Source organism: Phyllostomus hastatus, unplaced genomic scaffold (genome assembly GCF_019186645.2).
Source record: "Phyllostomus hastatus isolate PE091 unplaced genomic scaffold, TTU_PhHast_1.1 phas_scaffold_78, whole genome shotgun sequence".
Lineage (NCBI taxonomy): Eukaryota > Metazoa > Chordata > Mammalia > Chiroptera > Phyllostomidae > Phyllostomus > Phyllostomus hastatus.
Window position 1 is genome coordinate 26,304,908 of NW_025334041.1, and position 15,183 is coordinate 26,320,090.

The window sequence follows — 15,183 nt, forward strand, 5'->3', positions numbered from 1 at the left end:
GAGAGTTTTATTCATATTGGCCTTGGATGTATTACAACATACATTGTACAATAATATCATATAACAAATGGTATACATTTATCCAATATTACATATAATGTATTACATGCATATACTACATATATAATTGTAACAATATACTATAATTATATACAACACATTACAAACTGAAAATTGGTAATTTCTATTTAGCTGGATTTAGTGTACAAGTGAAAGTATTACTGTTTGTTTTGACCCACACACTTTAGTGGGAAGTAGCCAGAGCATACCAAATTCAAACTTCTTCAGGGTACATTTTCATATAAGTAACCCCCTTGAGGTTGCCATACACGTGCATGATTATCACAGCAGAGATTCCTACACATACATACCTATGATACAGTTTAATTTATAAATTAGGCACAATAAGAGATTAATAACTAATATTAAATAAAACAATTATGATGATATATTGTAATAAAGTTATGTGAATGTGTTCTCTCTCAATCTCAATGTATCTTAAGGTACTGCACTCACCCTTCTTGCCATGATGTGAGGTGATAAAATGCCCACGTGATGAGATGAGGTGAGGTGAAAGACGCAAGCACTGTGACGTAATGTTAAGCCACTATTGACCTTCTGATGATTCAGAAGGAGGATCATCTGTTTCGGGTGCTCCTGGATCATTGAGCCACGTGGATTGACTGTGGGTAACTGAAACCACAGAAAATAAAACTGAAGCTAAGGAAGGGACTACTGCAATTTTTGACTCCACAATTCCACCTTTATAATTTATCGGACAGATACACTTACTCACAAGTATCCAAAGATGTACATGCAAGGATGCTCACTGCAGCATTGCTGGTAAAAACAACAAATACCCTAAATGTCTATCAACAGGAGGATATATTCATATAATCACGTATTGTTCCATTGTTGTTTTTTTAAGTAGGTGTACATGGACTAATGAGAACTCTAAAACATTTATTTTTAGGTGGAGGAAAAACACAAGGAGAATTTATATATTAGGACCCTCTCCATGCACAAGCAGAAAGGCAAACACTGACACAGAGAGACACAGATGTCATCTGTGTACAGAACTTCTCTGTATGTGTACACGGACTTTAAAGCAGCTTCCCCTTGGGAAGTGAGAGTTGGAGTTGTGGGAAGTAGGGCACAGAATGTGGGGTTAATGAAGCAAAGGGCTGAGGCATTTCCATTTTATGCTTTTACCTTATGAGGTTTTTAGCATGACTCTGCATTATCTTTATAATAAAACACTAGCTTCAAAAAATCACTGAAAATGTGCATTATACACATTGCACTATCAAGGAAAAATTCATCTGAGCCAGTTTATCTGTCTATGAAACAGAAAAGTACTAAACTTCAACCAAGAGCCCTGAGATCTAATTCCAGCTTTACTACACAGAGTACCTCCCTGACTGCTCCTGCAGCTTTCTTCCGGTTCTAGCAATTCATGATGTTACATATTTTCCAAATCACTGGTTAGCTAAAAATGGTAAACAGGTGAATGCTGACCAGTTGGTATTTGCTGCCTGGAGTACTATGCTGAAAAGGGAAAGCAGGTAATTGATAAGCAGCTTGTTTCAGGGTAAGGAGGGGTGTTTGTTAACTCCCACTGCTAGGTCAAGCACACCTAACCTGTTCATTTCATGACTAGAAAAAAAAAAGTTACCTACCAGTGGAGAATTTTAATGCATAAAGAAAGTTTGTTATTGGCCCACTTGTAGAGTTCTTGTTCCCATGTGTTTTTTCCTGTCCCTGCAGTGTTTCCTCTTCCTATAACCACATTCTGCCCGTTTTCTAAAATACAGGTCTCATTTATCTACACCAACTGATGAGTCAAAATGCCTTTCATCTAGAAGTCTTCAAAGGTTTTCTAGCTTCTTAAAATATACACAAGCCAGGAAGAGATGAAAATTCACTATGCTGTCACTAACAACCTAACTACTAGAGTCTGAAAAGAATCTTCTTCAAACACAGGGCAGAAGCAGCTGGATGGAGAAAAACCTACAATGGCTCCACTTCACTGTATAACTCAGCTCCGAAGAAAATGCGCACACGCTTCAATTGGGCAGCCAATTTAATGTGGTGCAGATAGTTGTCTTAACTCAGAGGCAGACAGTTGGTCCCATGAAATTCAGAAGAGAGCAGAGACAGGAAACTGACAGAAAATTTAAGGGGAATGTATAAAAAATGTCATGCTGGAAGACAAAAGTAGATGAGGAGGGAGTTTAAGTGTGGTACTGTTGAGAACTTGTAGGCAGGAATCCCAGGGACAGAGATGCTGAAATAGAAGTTCTAAATTCTAGTCGTTCTCCTGGGGTGTGTCACTTCACCCAACCACAATCTGCCACTTTCTGGTAGGCCCATGCAGACCTTCCTCCTCGGCCATCCGTTTTAGAAATGCAGCCCCTATCCCGAAGATATCTAAATGGTGTTATCTCCTCATTTTCACCTCTTGCCTAATAAGAAGAAAAGCTTCTTCATTTCAATGTATCTGCATATCATTTGTCAACTACTGACTAGATCTTTGAACTTCACTCCTTTCTGGACTAATTCTGACCTTTCAAAAATGTCTAACGCTCCCTTTTACTTTTTTCTCTGGAGGCAGTAATTTGGCATCTGCGTTTTCACCATTGCTTGCAAGTTGCACAATTTCACAAATTTACATTTCATACTATGTGACAGTGATTAATAAAGAGAATGGGAAAGTTTGACATCGTAGTAGGTTGTAATAGAAACAAGAACAACTTTACTTCCATGCCTTCCATCTTCCTTCCTCAATTTAAGGCTTTATGATGCTCACAGAGTGACTCAGAGGAGATTATTTTGTGTTATTTTTAATGTCATAATTTAATTCTTTTATTTAAACGCTAATCGATTGTCTTAGCACAACCCTCCGGTGGCAGAATCAATTTCAGTAATGATGCTGATGGCTGCAATATGATCAACTGAAGCCTCCACCATTTGCTCTGAGAGGACTGGAAATGACAGGCAGCTCATTAATCATTTATCCCAGAGATGAATGTGTTCAGTTGCTGATAGGGGGCCATAGGTGAATGCTGCCAAAATGAGAAATGTCAATTGTCAGGCCTCGTGCATAATAATGGTGGAGCTATTTTTAAGCGTCTTTGAAGATTAAAGTTATGCTCTCTTTCCCTACAGTTCCGCCACATATGCTTGGCAATTTTGTCCTATGAGAATTCATTTTCACTCTGCTCAGATGTCTCTGCTTGAGCAAATCTACACCACTCAAAGGCTAGCATATTTTAAAAGTTTAGAAATCTGCAGAATTCCACATATTGGGAATGAACTCTGAAAGAGTAGAGAAGTAAAAGAGACAAACCAGATTAAGTTACTGAACAACTTTTAGGCTAATATTCCCCCACAGGATATGTTTTATTAGGGAGGATGATACATGTTTTTAATTTCTTAGTCCCCAGAAGGAACAGGCATAGTCTATACTTCATATAACATTTTCTGAAGATAGAGATACCAGAAGAGTAGTTGTCCCAAATGATCTCAAAAATCTTTCCCAGATTAGTTATCTCCAACTTGTGTCTGATCCTTCCAGGGAAAATAATGTTTCCTGCCTAGAGGAATATTCTCTTTGGAAGCCAGCAGTACCTTATTCACTGAGAGAATTATAATAAAGAACAAACTGACAGTAACCCGAGGGGAGAAGGGAGGGAAATAACAAGGGAAAGAAGCGAAAGGGTCGTCAAGGAACATGAATAAAGGACCCATGGACAAAGCCAAAAGAGGGGAAGGATGGAGGGGGGAGGTGGGGATGGGAAAGTGGTGGTGGGAAAATGGGGACAACTGTATTCAAACAACAATAAAAAAAATTGAAAAAAAGAATTGAATGCATTTCAGAAATCTGTCTTTAAAAAGTTATCATTTGTTCCAAGAGTCACAACATCCTACATTCCATTTTTGAGGAATAGAAGGAAAAGGTCAGAAGAGAAGATGTATTACTTTTGCAAAAGATACTTATCCCACATTTATCAAATTGCTGAATATTTTGCCCCATGCATTATACAACTTCATCTATTCTGGGAACATTTATGTACAATGGAGATATACATGCATAGCTACATAAACATTAAGTGTATCTGCTTAATGCATAATACAAATTTCCAAATTGACAGAGAAAAATGTTTTGACATGATATATGTAGCACAAGAACTTTGTACTGTTCACATTTTTAGCATGAAATAATCAGTTATCAAATTACTTGCTTCTAAAAAGGATACTTCGTTTTACCATGTCTGAGAGTGGCAACTTCTTAAACTGTCATCAGCGAAATATGTGGCTGCAATGTGACAGAAATCTGGATAAGCATGAATTTTGGCATTTGCTATTTCAAACGCCAGGCTTTCTTGCATATACCTGCCCCCCCCCCACCACAACACATGTATCTATGTATAAGGGGAGCTAATATTATCTAAATAAAAAGATGTAAGACCCCAAGATTTGCATGAATTCTTACAAAAATGCCAGTTTCAAGTTTATAGGACATTAGTCCCCTCAAATACTCTTCCAGACTACCATGGCTCTATGATTTTATTGTTTTAAAACCCAACTAATTAGATTCCTATATCTGGATTTCCAGTTATGAAATTATGTTGAAGCAACATGCTTTTCATAAATTGAATGATGAAAGACTATATCACTGAATTACTATTATTGCTGCTATTTCTGACATTACATAAAATATCCTTTCATCCTGAAGTTACCTTTTTAACCAAGTATTTCCAAACATTGTACTATTAATAGGTCAGGAAGAAAATTGCACTTCTGAAATGGACATCTACTTCCTCAAATTATTTCTAGTTAAAAAATAATTTTTGGAAGTTCAAAATTAGAAAATTAAATTAAAAACTTATTTTTGGCTTGCAGAGCAAGATGCTAAAATGATATTCTTTCAGTAACTATAGATATTAATCTGCACAGCCTTGAGTCTGCTAAAAACTATGCTTATGTCTACCTCTTCCATTAGACCCATGTCCCCTCCAGGGCAGCTATGATGCCATAATTTTTTGAAACCAGAACCTTGAACAGAGTCTAGGCATGTAAATGGTGGTTTGCTAGAAGTGTGGACCTGCATGCAAGTTTAGAATTCACAGCTTAAACATAAGTAACTTGTTAAATCATTGGATATAAATCCACTCTAGATTGGATTGGATAATCAATGAAATACTAAACAGAGAACCGTTTCCTGCCACAGGCCCAGAGCCAAAACAGAGTCAGAAAATCTCATGAGGAAGATCTAGAAGAGAGAAAATTGAAGTAGTCATTAATTATATAACACTGACCTCAGGGAAACCGGCATTCTTTTAAGGACCCATTACCTAACATGCTTAATGAAGAACAAAATGCACTATTTCCAAATATGAAGAGATATTAAGAGAGGACCATATCTTTTTGTTATTCCTACATATTGCGTTGACCAAAAAGTTCATTTAGTTTTTTCCACACAACGGCTCTAGTAGTGCTTAGTTTTCTTTAACTTCATTTGAAACAATCTTGTTAGAGTTATATTGACAGCTGTCATATCAGTGTGAATTTTAAAAAACACATCAAAACTGGTGAATTTTTGTACAGCTATTTTAATATTGAAGATAGAATATGCAACCATTTGCTGAAAATGTTATGCTTTATTATTTCAAGAAAGGTAAAAATGCAATTGAAATGCAATAAAAGTTTTGTGCAGTGATGGAGAAGGTGCAGTGACTGATCGAATGTGTCAAAAGTGGCTTGTGAAGTTTCTTGGTACTACTGACATTTTGGCCAAATAATTCTTTGCTGTGGGGCTGTCTCATGTATTGGAAAATGTTAGCAGCACCCCTGGCCTCTACCCACTAGAATCTAATAATGGGAGATAGCCAACATACTCAAAATATCCAAATCAATAAAGTTTCTGGTAAAAATGAAAAACGTCTTTTATTTTACACAAAACATAAACAGGCTCTTTGGCCAACCCAATAGTACTATAGAATATGAAGTCAGAAACGTGCTTTTCAAACAATTAGACTTTAATACTAATTTTCATAATAATTTGTATTATTTCTTCACCTCACATACTTCCCAATATCTGACTGTTCATTATGACAAGAACAAGACACAAGTTCCTGAGTAACTTACTGTGTATGTAATATGAACATTCATCATTATTGTAGAAAAACTGGAAGGTACAGATAAGAAGACAAATGTCACTTAAAATCCCACTGTTGATGACCACTGTTAACATTTTTGTAAACATTCTTCAACAGTGTTCCATGAATCTATATTGATCTACTACACATCATCCTATAACTTGCCTTCCCCTCATCAAGCTATCACAAATCCTCCTTTGTCAATAAAAATACCAGTATACCACTTAAACAGTATTCCATTGTATGTATTCAACAATTTATTCTTATTACTGGACATGAAAGTTTCCAGGTTTTTTTAATAAATACTGTGATCAACCACTTCATAAAAACATACATCTTTGTATGTGGACTTATCCAATCAATCCCTCCAAAAATATCCCTAGTATACTAGCTCAAAGGGTAAGATCCTTCAGCTTCTTATATATTGCTCGCTGGTCCTCCTGTACTGATGATAAACTCTGACAAGCCATTATCCGACCATGTTCTTTTCCTGCATCCATGAAAATGCACATTATTCCTCTCCCAGTTGTTTGGAGAAATGCATTAACATGATGATAAGTTTTTTGAGGGGTACACTACAAGCTCGTTTAATTTCATCGGCTTAGCAGCCCATTCTGGCAAAAAGTGTCTTGACTCACCTAAAGAAGCGCCGATGAGAAGGCTACTGGGCCTGAAAGTTTATTGCGCTATTACACTGTCATGAACTCATGTGGCTGCTGCTCTACCAAATTTTGATTCCTTTCTTGAAATGAAGAAAGTATTTTTAGGGCAAGGGCATAAGGTAAGTGAGAATGATCCCCAAAAAATGTGAAAGGAAAGGAAGGTGCTGTTACTAGCTATCAGAAAACAGCATCTTATTGCCAGGAATAAAAATATTTGTTTTCTTTATATTGAATTTATTGGGGTGACACTGGTTAACTGAATTATACAAATTCCAGGCACACAATTCCTCAAAACATCATCTGCATACTGCGTATTCATTACCCCAAGTCAATTCTCCATCCACCACCATTTGTCCCCACTATACCCTCCTCCACGCCCCTCCTCACCTCCCCCTCTGGCAATCACCAGTTGTCCATGTTTTTTTCTCAACTTTTTCTTTTTTGCCCCAAACAAGCAGGTGAACAGAGTCCTATTGTTTTAGTCATTACTTTGTTACTGATTTAATATTTATTTGTATTTATTGGCCACTTTATTTTGCCTGTAGAAGTCCTTGATTAACATTAACTATTGGCTTTGTGTTTTTAAGGATGCTGTTTGTGAATTGGGGGTATTAAGTGTTATGCATGTTGTTTATCACTTTGCTTGCCTTTTAAATGTTTATGGTACTTTTGCCATACAGACTAAGAGCTTTAAGGACTTGAAAAAGCAGCAAGGGTGTGCCTCATTTCATTTTGCTCTTTTGTATTGCTATATGGAGAATTAGAGGTAACAGGACCCTTGTTCCACTCCTGTCTATAGTGGGAAGGGTTCTAGAATGTGTCCATTACGTATGATGCCAGCTGTTTTAGATAGTAAAATAGGAAGCAAAAAAAAAGAAGAAAAAAACATTTCCCTTGCATAATAAAAACTAAACCTCAAAAACAGACTCAATTTTTAAAATTTTATCAAGTGTCTTTTATATCCAAAGAGCTAGTAACATGGTTTCCCCCTTTAAGATATCAATACTAAATAAACTCTTTGTCATGATGGATTATTCCGTATATAGCTCACAGAGTACTATATACAAGTACAAAATAGTAATTAAGAATACAGGTTGGGAACCTGTGAGACTACTGGAGTCCAAATCTTGGCTATGCTATTTACTGGCGGTGTAGTCTAGGACCGCTGACTTGATGTCCCCACACCTTCACTGCCTCAGGTACAGAATGGACACAGGTATAGATAGCACACCTGCTCATAGGGCTACTGTGAGGATGAAGTAGGATAATGTGCCTGGTACCTGGCACATAAGTACCAACAGTAACTATGATTCTCATTAATATACTTTGGTTTGATATTCATTTCACTCATGAATTTATCTTGTATATCCCTAAGTGACACTAGTTGTTTTGGTTATCTATGGTAATTTGACATGTGAGTTATGTTAGCTTTAATAAACATTTGGAAAGCTCTCCTGTCTCTTTACTCTGAAATAATTTGTTTCATAAAAATAATATTTTTGTAATGTACTGCTTTTCATAATTAGCAAAATAACATATAATTTAGGGGTAGGAGGGAAAATAAGCAGATAATGCAGTGGAAGGACTTCAGATGGACTTAAGATACTAGATGGAAGGGCAGCTGTCCAGCTGGCCCCACCTCTGCCACGGCCACATGGGTCACAAAGACTCAAAGTGAGTATGAGGGTGCTGAACTAAAACATGTGTCTTCCCAGCTCTCAGAGCTTTTACCTGAGCAGGTATTAGACATGCACAACTGACTAGTGCCACTTGCTTTGGCTACGGCTATCCCAAGGGAAACAAATCTTGCAGTAAACTTCCTTTTTTGTTACCACCCCAACATGTTAATTTAGATGAACACCAGGTGTGACTGAATGGCAGAAGAGCAAAGATTACAGAGATAATAGTGGATGCTTTCTCCCATGAAGAACAGGATTTAAGAACAGAATATAGATATGAAAACCTCAAGTTTTAAAGAGCTACTGGTCAACTGTCCAGTTTTACCAAATTTTAATTTCTTTCCTGGGTTTACACTTATATTAAACTTGTAGGTACTTGTTCAGAAGATTTCATACAGTAAAAAGTAATATTCTAAATATAGGATAAACAAAAGTACCTAAGTCCTATCTCCAAAGAAAATGCCATAATTTATCCAGATTTGGGAAAACTAGCTCTTGGTAAATTTCCACTCTTGAGACAAATGCAGAACCTTCATTTAAGTTACACTATATTCAGTATAAAAATAGTGACACAAAAGAAGCCAATAAAGATTAAGCTAAGGACGATTGTTAATCACCTCTTGTGGAGCACTTCGTATTTATTCCATCACCTATCAGTCCCATCACCCTGCAGAGTAGGTATTTCTGTACCTTGCTTTAATCATATGTGGAAGTTGAATATCAAAACAGTCAAGTCACTTGGCCACAACAGTAAGGGTAGGATTATCATTTAAATTTCAAAGCCCATACTTTAAATATCTGTAGTCAAATGAGTGACAAATTAAATTGAGCCATACAATTAAATGTAAAACTATATTCTCTCTAACTATGGTACTTACCATGTGTAGCACTGACAATGCAAAGCTGCTTTTTGAATAGGTGGTTTTTAATGAATAACCACACTGGAAAACATATTAAACTGAAAAAAAAAACAGACCCTAGAAAAAATTACTTCTAAGATTAAGTATCAAATTTGCCATCAAATTAATACTATTACTTTATTGAATTATTTTGGAGGAGTCATAATTTCTAGATTAGACATATTGACTTCAACCCACATTTATTGAATTTTAAAAAAATAATAAAACGTTTTTATTGAACACTTCTATTGAACATGTTTAGGTAAAATATCTTGTTGAGTTTATAAACCCAAATATCAGTGACCTACTAATAAAAACAGAAAAATAATTTTAGTTTATTTTCATGGTCTACATATACTGAAATGCAAAACAAGCATAACAGTTGACATTTTACGTGAATATTTGGGCTTCACAGAAAACATTAGGAACCTGACACATAGGTATAAACAATTCATCTTAAAAATGTCACCCTTATAATTACAAACAAGCAGGTTATTTATACATTAGATTCTGTCCTATTATATTGTATTTCCAAAAATTATAAATATCTTAGATATAACCCTATTCTAAATATACATTCAATAATTTTACCTTACTTGAGTTAGGACAAGTTGAAAATGTATAAGACAGTCTGACATTACTACTTAAAGCTAACTTTTCATATTTAGGACACAATAAATTTGAAAGGAACATTTCAAGTGAAACAATGTTAAAGGTAAAGATTCTGTTTTAGTAAAATTAAATCTGGAATATTTACTTAAAAGATGACTGGAAAATATCCCCTTCATGGCAATCATAGTAAAAAAAGAAACTTAATATATAACTATTCCCAATTCTTGTCATCATCTAGTTAAGACATTTAGAGCAAATATGGAATATTTTCCTAGAAAAGTATTTTTTGTACCATATCTCATAGTAAAAAGAAAATTATAATCCACTTTTGTTGAACACCTCAAAATATCAGTTTCTTGGCGCTTAGTTTCATTAGGTAAAAATATTAACATGAAAGCTCTTGAAATTCAAGATATTTCTCCAAAATCCAAAAAATAATTTTTACAGTACTTTTTAAAAAATCTATGAACACAACTTCAACTATGAAAATCAGTTCAGTCCCCTGAACATTCAGATGACAGAGAAGCATGCTACAAATCCTTGACATTTCTCTTCCAACTATCTACAGCTGTAAAAGGAAAAAATTTTAAAAGCCCTGAATTAGCCCAAGTATGCTTACCTTTAGAAACTTACATATAAAGTAAAATTGTCTCCAGAGTGACCCGTTTTCCCTCAACATCTCCAGTTCATCTTAGGAAAGAAACAGGGTATTCTAAAACAGAGGCAATTGGACAGAAAGCCACACCGGCACAGACTGTTGAATGGTTGATCATGTAAAATCTCGCACAGACTCTGTGTTTACTAAAATGCTCCCGGATGATGAGCATAAGATGATGAATTAAAAGGGAGAGAAATCTTTCAAGACAAATCAGGACATTGAAAAGCAAAAGGCTGAAACTGAAAACTTTTGATAGCATGTTACCCTGAAATGATGTTTATTTTTCTCTTCAGAAGAGAAAGTTTGTAAGATACATTCTTAATTTTGGCTTTTCTAGGAAGATAATGAATGGTTTATGCCAAAAGATTTTTTTACCTTAAAATGAAAGTGTACGAGGGCAAAGCCTCCTTAAAATATACATATATGTCAACCATACCTTGACAAAATTTATTCTCCAGTGTGGGGTAGAAGCTCTCTGATTCTAGAAGTAAAAATCCATAGTTTTAATTTTATTTCAAAGGAATCTAAGCAAGGATGAGGTTTAACTGTCATCTGAGTCACTGAATTGGTCATTTTATTCTATTTTCAAAGTGTACTGATTTTACTGATAGATATCCACTTTGAGTTTGGAAGATAAAGGTTCGAGGTCTGTTCTTGGTTATTCCAGAAACTCTGCTTGCACAGTATTTACAATTTCAACAAAACCCTAGAAAGTTCTTCCAAAATGAACTTTTTCAACCTAGTCAACAGCATCCATCCCACACTCTGACACCTGTTTCAGCAGCACTAGTCTCTGAAGCACATCAAATCACTCAAACATCAAACTGCTGATGTGATAGAACGATTTATTTTCCCATTACAGGAAGGTCATAAGTGACTTGTTGTGAGGTATGTTTTTGAGCGATGCAGGACATCCATTAGAAAGCTCCACACTCGAAGGCTTCTGTTTAGGTGATAACGTTTATGGCTGGACAGTCTCTGCAGGTACCAAATTCCCTGTCGTATCCAACTGCATACATTTACATGTGCATGCAGACACGGGACACTCTGCGTGGTCCCTAAAAAAACAGGTCAAGTGACAGTTAAAAATCTAAATTATACATATATACACACACATACATACATACGTACATTTCTATATCTATAATGCAATTTTTCAAAATGGCATTTGGAAAAATATAGCAATTAAAACCCAAAGACAAAGAACATTAAAAGCATCAAATTAGAAATGACTGCCAAGCTGAGCATGGGGAGAAAGTTACTGAAAGATTAATAGCTTTACTTTATAAATATATAACAATACACCTCATTTACAGTTATGAGGGTGAAGGGATGTGCTCAGTTTAAATTAAAGTCAGTGAGACAAACTGGGAGTAAAAGCTACAGCAAGGAGTGCAGGGCCACCGGCACCGCTCAGCCTAAAAGTTAAATGTGGTCCTGAGAGTCTCCAATGCATGAGGTGCTTGCTTACTGCATAACCAGCTGATTCAGAAGACGTTAGACATTACATATGACAGGATTCACTTGGCTGTGAAAAATTATAATCATATCTTCTCCCCAAATAAAGTTAAATAATGCTATTCAAATACTTAGCCCATACATCATTTAAACTACTTCTTACATACGTTTAATTTTATAGTTTAAAATTACACAGGATATCTAATCTAACAACAGAAATGTCACCACCTTTGTTAACTCAGGTGACAGGAAAGAAGAAATTCATCCTTTTGCTATATAAACCTGAAGTATTTAAAAGGTCATCTGCTTTACCTCCTCCGACTCCAAGCCTGTTAAAGAAGGAAGGTGTCAATTACCTGAACCAGCTGAGCATGTGTCCAGCATGCCCGCCGTGCCTGCAATTGTGACACCATGTAAACCAGTTGTTAAATTGAGCTAATTTTTTGTCCTTGCTCAGGTCTACTTTTTCATCTGATTTGGATCCTCCTATGGGTTAAAGAAAATGATCTTCAATAACTATATCACAATATTTTATTCCAAGTTTCTTAAAAGGTATTTCTAAAATTATATCAAAATATAAATCATGTATCATACTGAAGTAGTAACTTTAATGCTAGGATCTAGTTAGATTGAAAAGATATCAAGTAACAGGAGTTCCTTACATTTTTAATAGCTAGTAAAACTTTGAAAAATATAAAGTATCAATTCCACTAAGAAGCAATCTGAATTAACAATTTTAGAGAAATAACCAGTAGTTTAAAATCTTCCCACAAAGAAAATACCAAGCCCAGTTTGCAGGTGAGCTCCACTACACATTGAAATAACGGGTAATTGTTATCTATACACACTCAGAGAATAGGGAAAGAGGGGAGATTTCTCAAAGCGCTTTATGAAATTGGTATAACTTTACTAACAAAACCAGGCAAAAATAATGTAAGAATGGATGGTTATAGGTCAATCTCTCTCCTGAACAGAACATAAAAACCCTAAGTTAAACATCAGCAAACAGTATGATTTAGCAATTCTACTTATAGGTAAACACATCAGAGGAACTTTGTACATGCTAAAAGGACACATATGCAGGAATGTTCATACTAGAACTGTTCATAGTGGTAAAAATCTGGGAACAACAAAACTGTCTAAAAATAGAATGGAAAAACTGTGCTATAGTCATGAATGAAATTCCAAATAATAATAAAAATAAACAAACTACAGCTACATTCATCAGCATATTTGAGACACACACACACACACACAAAAACCCTAATGCCCAGCAAAAAAGGGCAAGCCAAAAGGCATATTCCACATAATTCACTGTATGGAATTTAAAACAGATAAAACTAAACAGGTGATAAACCATACAGACATGCTAGAGACTGAATAACACATAATTCAGAATGGTGGTTACCCCTGGGGAGGAGGAAAGAGGTGAGATGAGGCAGAGAGAAATGATCAAAGCCACTAGTATTGACAATGTTAGCTTAAGCAGGATAGAAGACTCAATGATGTGTATCACAGTACATGATATATACACTCTTACCTTGTTATAGCTCACAAAAAATTTTTATTTCCTATTTATTAGTATCAGGGCTATAAAAAATTGATCAACATGCAATGTATAAAATGAAAATCCTTAACTAAAATTTAAATTGAAACTAACAAGTGCATCTGAAAACATTACATATTTGTTTTTAAAAAGGCATCTAGATTAAAAATAATTACTCAGTCAATGAAACAAGCAAATCTCTTTCACAGATGTTAATATAATAAAGCAGAATACTTATATGAATCAGCTGCAGAATGAAATTACAAAATTTCATAACTAGGATGAATCTCCCAGTTTAACACTTTATATGAAAAAGGGGTAAAGTGACTCTCAATGCCAGACTGAATTTCAGAGCTCTTGCTAAGAGTCAATCTGACACCATGTCTAGTTCTTTATTCATTATACCACTGTGCCAAATATTCAAATGTTTTTAACTGAAATTTCTGCCACAGAATCATAATCAAGTTATATAAACAGCTGGAATATTTCCAGCCACTGGATACATTATTTTCAATGATCTATTTTCTCAATTTTTTATATATACCTACTATAAGCAATAAATAATAATCCTAATATTTCTAACTATATACACACATACATATATATATACATATAAAATACATGCTAGGTAACTGACAAATATAGGAGAAACAGCATCAAAACTTACAAGTAAAGGAATCTGACTTCCAAGTTAATACCTGTTCTAAATATTTCAGAGGGAGATTTTGAAGATGAAATAAAAGGAATTGTGAAAGTGCTTTGAGACAAAAACTCTTTATGCATACAAGATAGTTTTAACAGATGATGGCACGTGACATTTAAATATAATATTTGAGGGAATTCCCCTTATAAAGAGTGGTAAGAAAATGATATTATAAGATTACATAATATTCAAGCTCTTCTTACTTCAAATTGGCTCAAATTTGTGAGATTACCTGAGATATCATGGATAAAGATTTTACTTTTAATGTACAGATTTTATAAACTATAGGGAGGGAACAAAAGCCAGCAAGTGGCTTGCTCTTAGAAATAATATAAAATCAAGCTATTATGCCTTTTATTCACAATATTAAATCAATTAAGGAGGAACGACTTTAGCTCAGAACAGTGGACTGCAGAATTGTCGTACCAGGGCAGCTAGAAACAGGCGTTCCCATATTAATGAGACAGAGTGCACATCGAGGAAGGGGTTTCCGACAGCCAGGGCAACTGGTGACTTTGGATTTCGTGGGCGAGCCGCTGACACCATACTGACTGAAGCCCCTGCCCTGATGAGGCACAGTTGAGCAACTGTAAGAGATGGACTTGCCACAGAAATTGCAACTCACAAACACCTATAAAACAAGTAAAAGGAGGTAAAATACAATACAAATTTTATAAATAAATAAATTCAAAGTTTTATCCTAACAAATTACTTTACAATAATTTTTAAACATTTTGTATTATAAAATAATTTATCTGCTAATTTTGACTAGCTCTCATTTAAGATTTCCACTTAGCAGTTACAC

The 15,183-nt window shown here is 35.1% G+C and overlaps 1 protein-coding gene across 6 annotated transcripts in view; it reads right to left on the reverse strand.

Annotated features, from left to right (window-relative positions):
- Positions 1-9,525: 9,525 nt before the first annotated feature.
- MIOS (meiosis regulator for oocyte development) overlaps positions 9,526-15,183 on the reverse strand; it is a 29,793-nt gene continuing 24,135 nt past the window's right edge. For all 6 annotated transcript variants that reach the window (XM_045828272.1, XM_045828276.1, XM_045828273.1 and 3 more), the window contains 3 exons: positions 14,805-15,009; positions 12,486-12,615; positions 9,526-11,729 (listed from right to left, as the gene is read on the reverse strand). In XM_045828272.1, the coding sequence (XP_045684228.1) occupies positions 11,633-11,729; positions 12,486-12,615; positions 14,805-15,009 (432 nt within the window). In that variant the 3' untranslated portion in view covers positions 9,526-11,632. The remainder of the gene's footprint in view (positions 11,730-12,485; positions 12,616-14,804; positions 15,010-15,183) is intronic.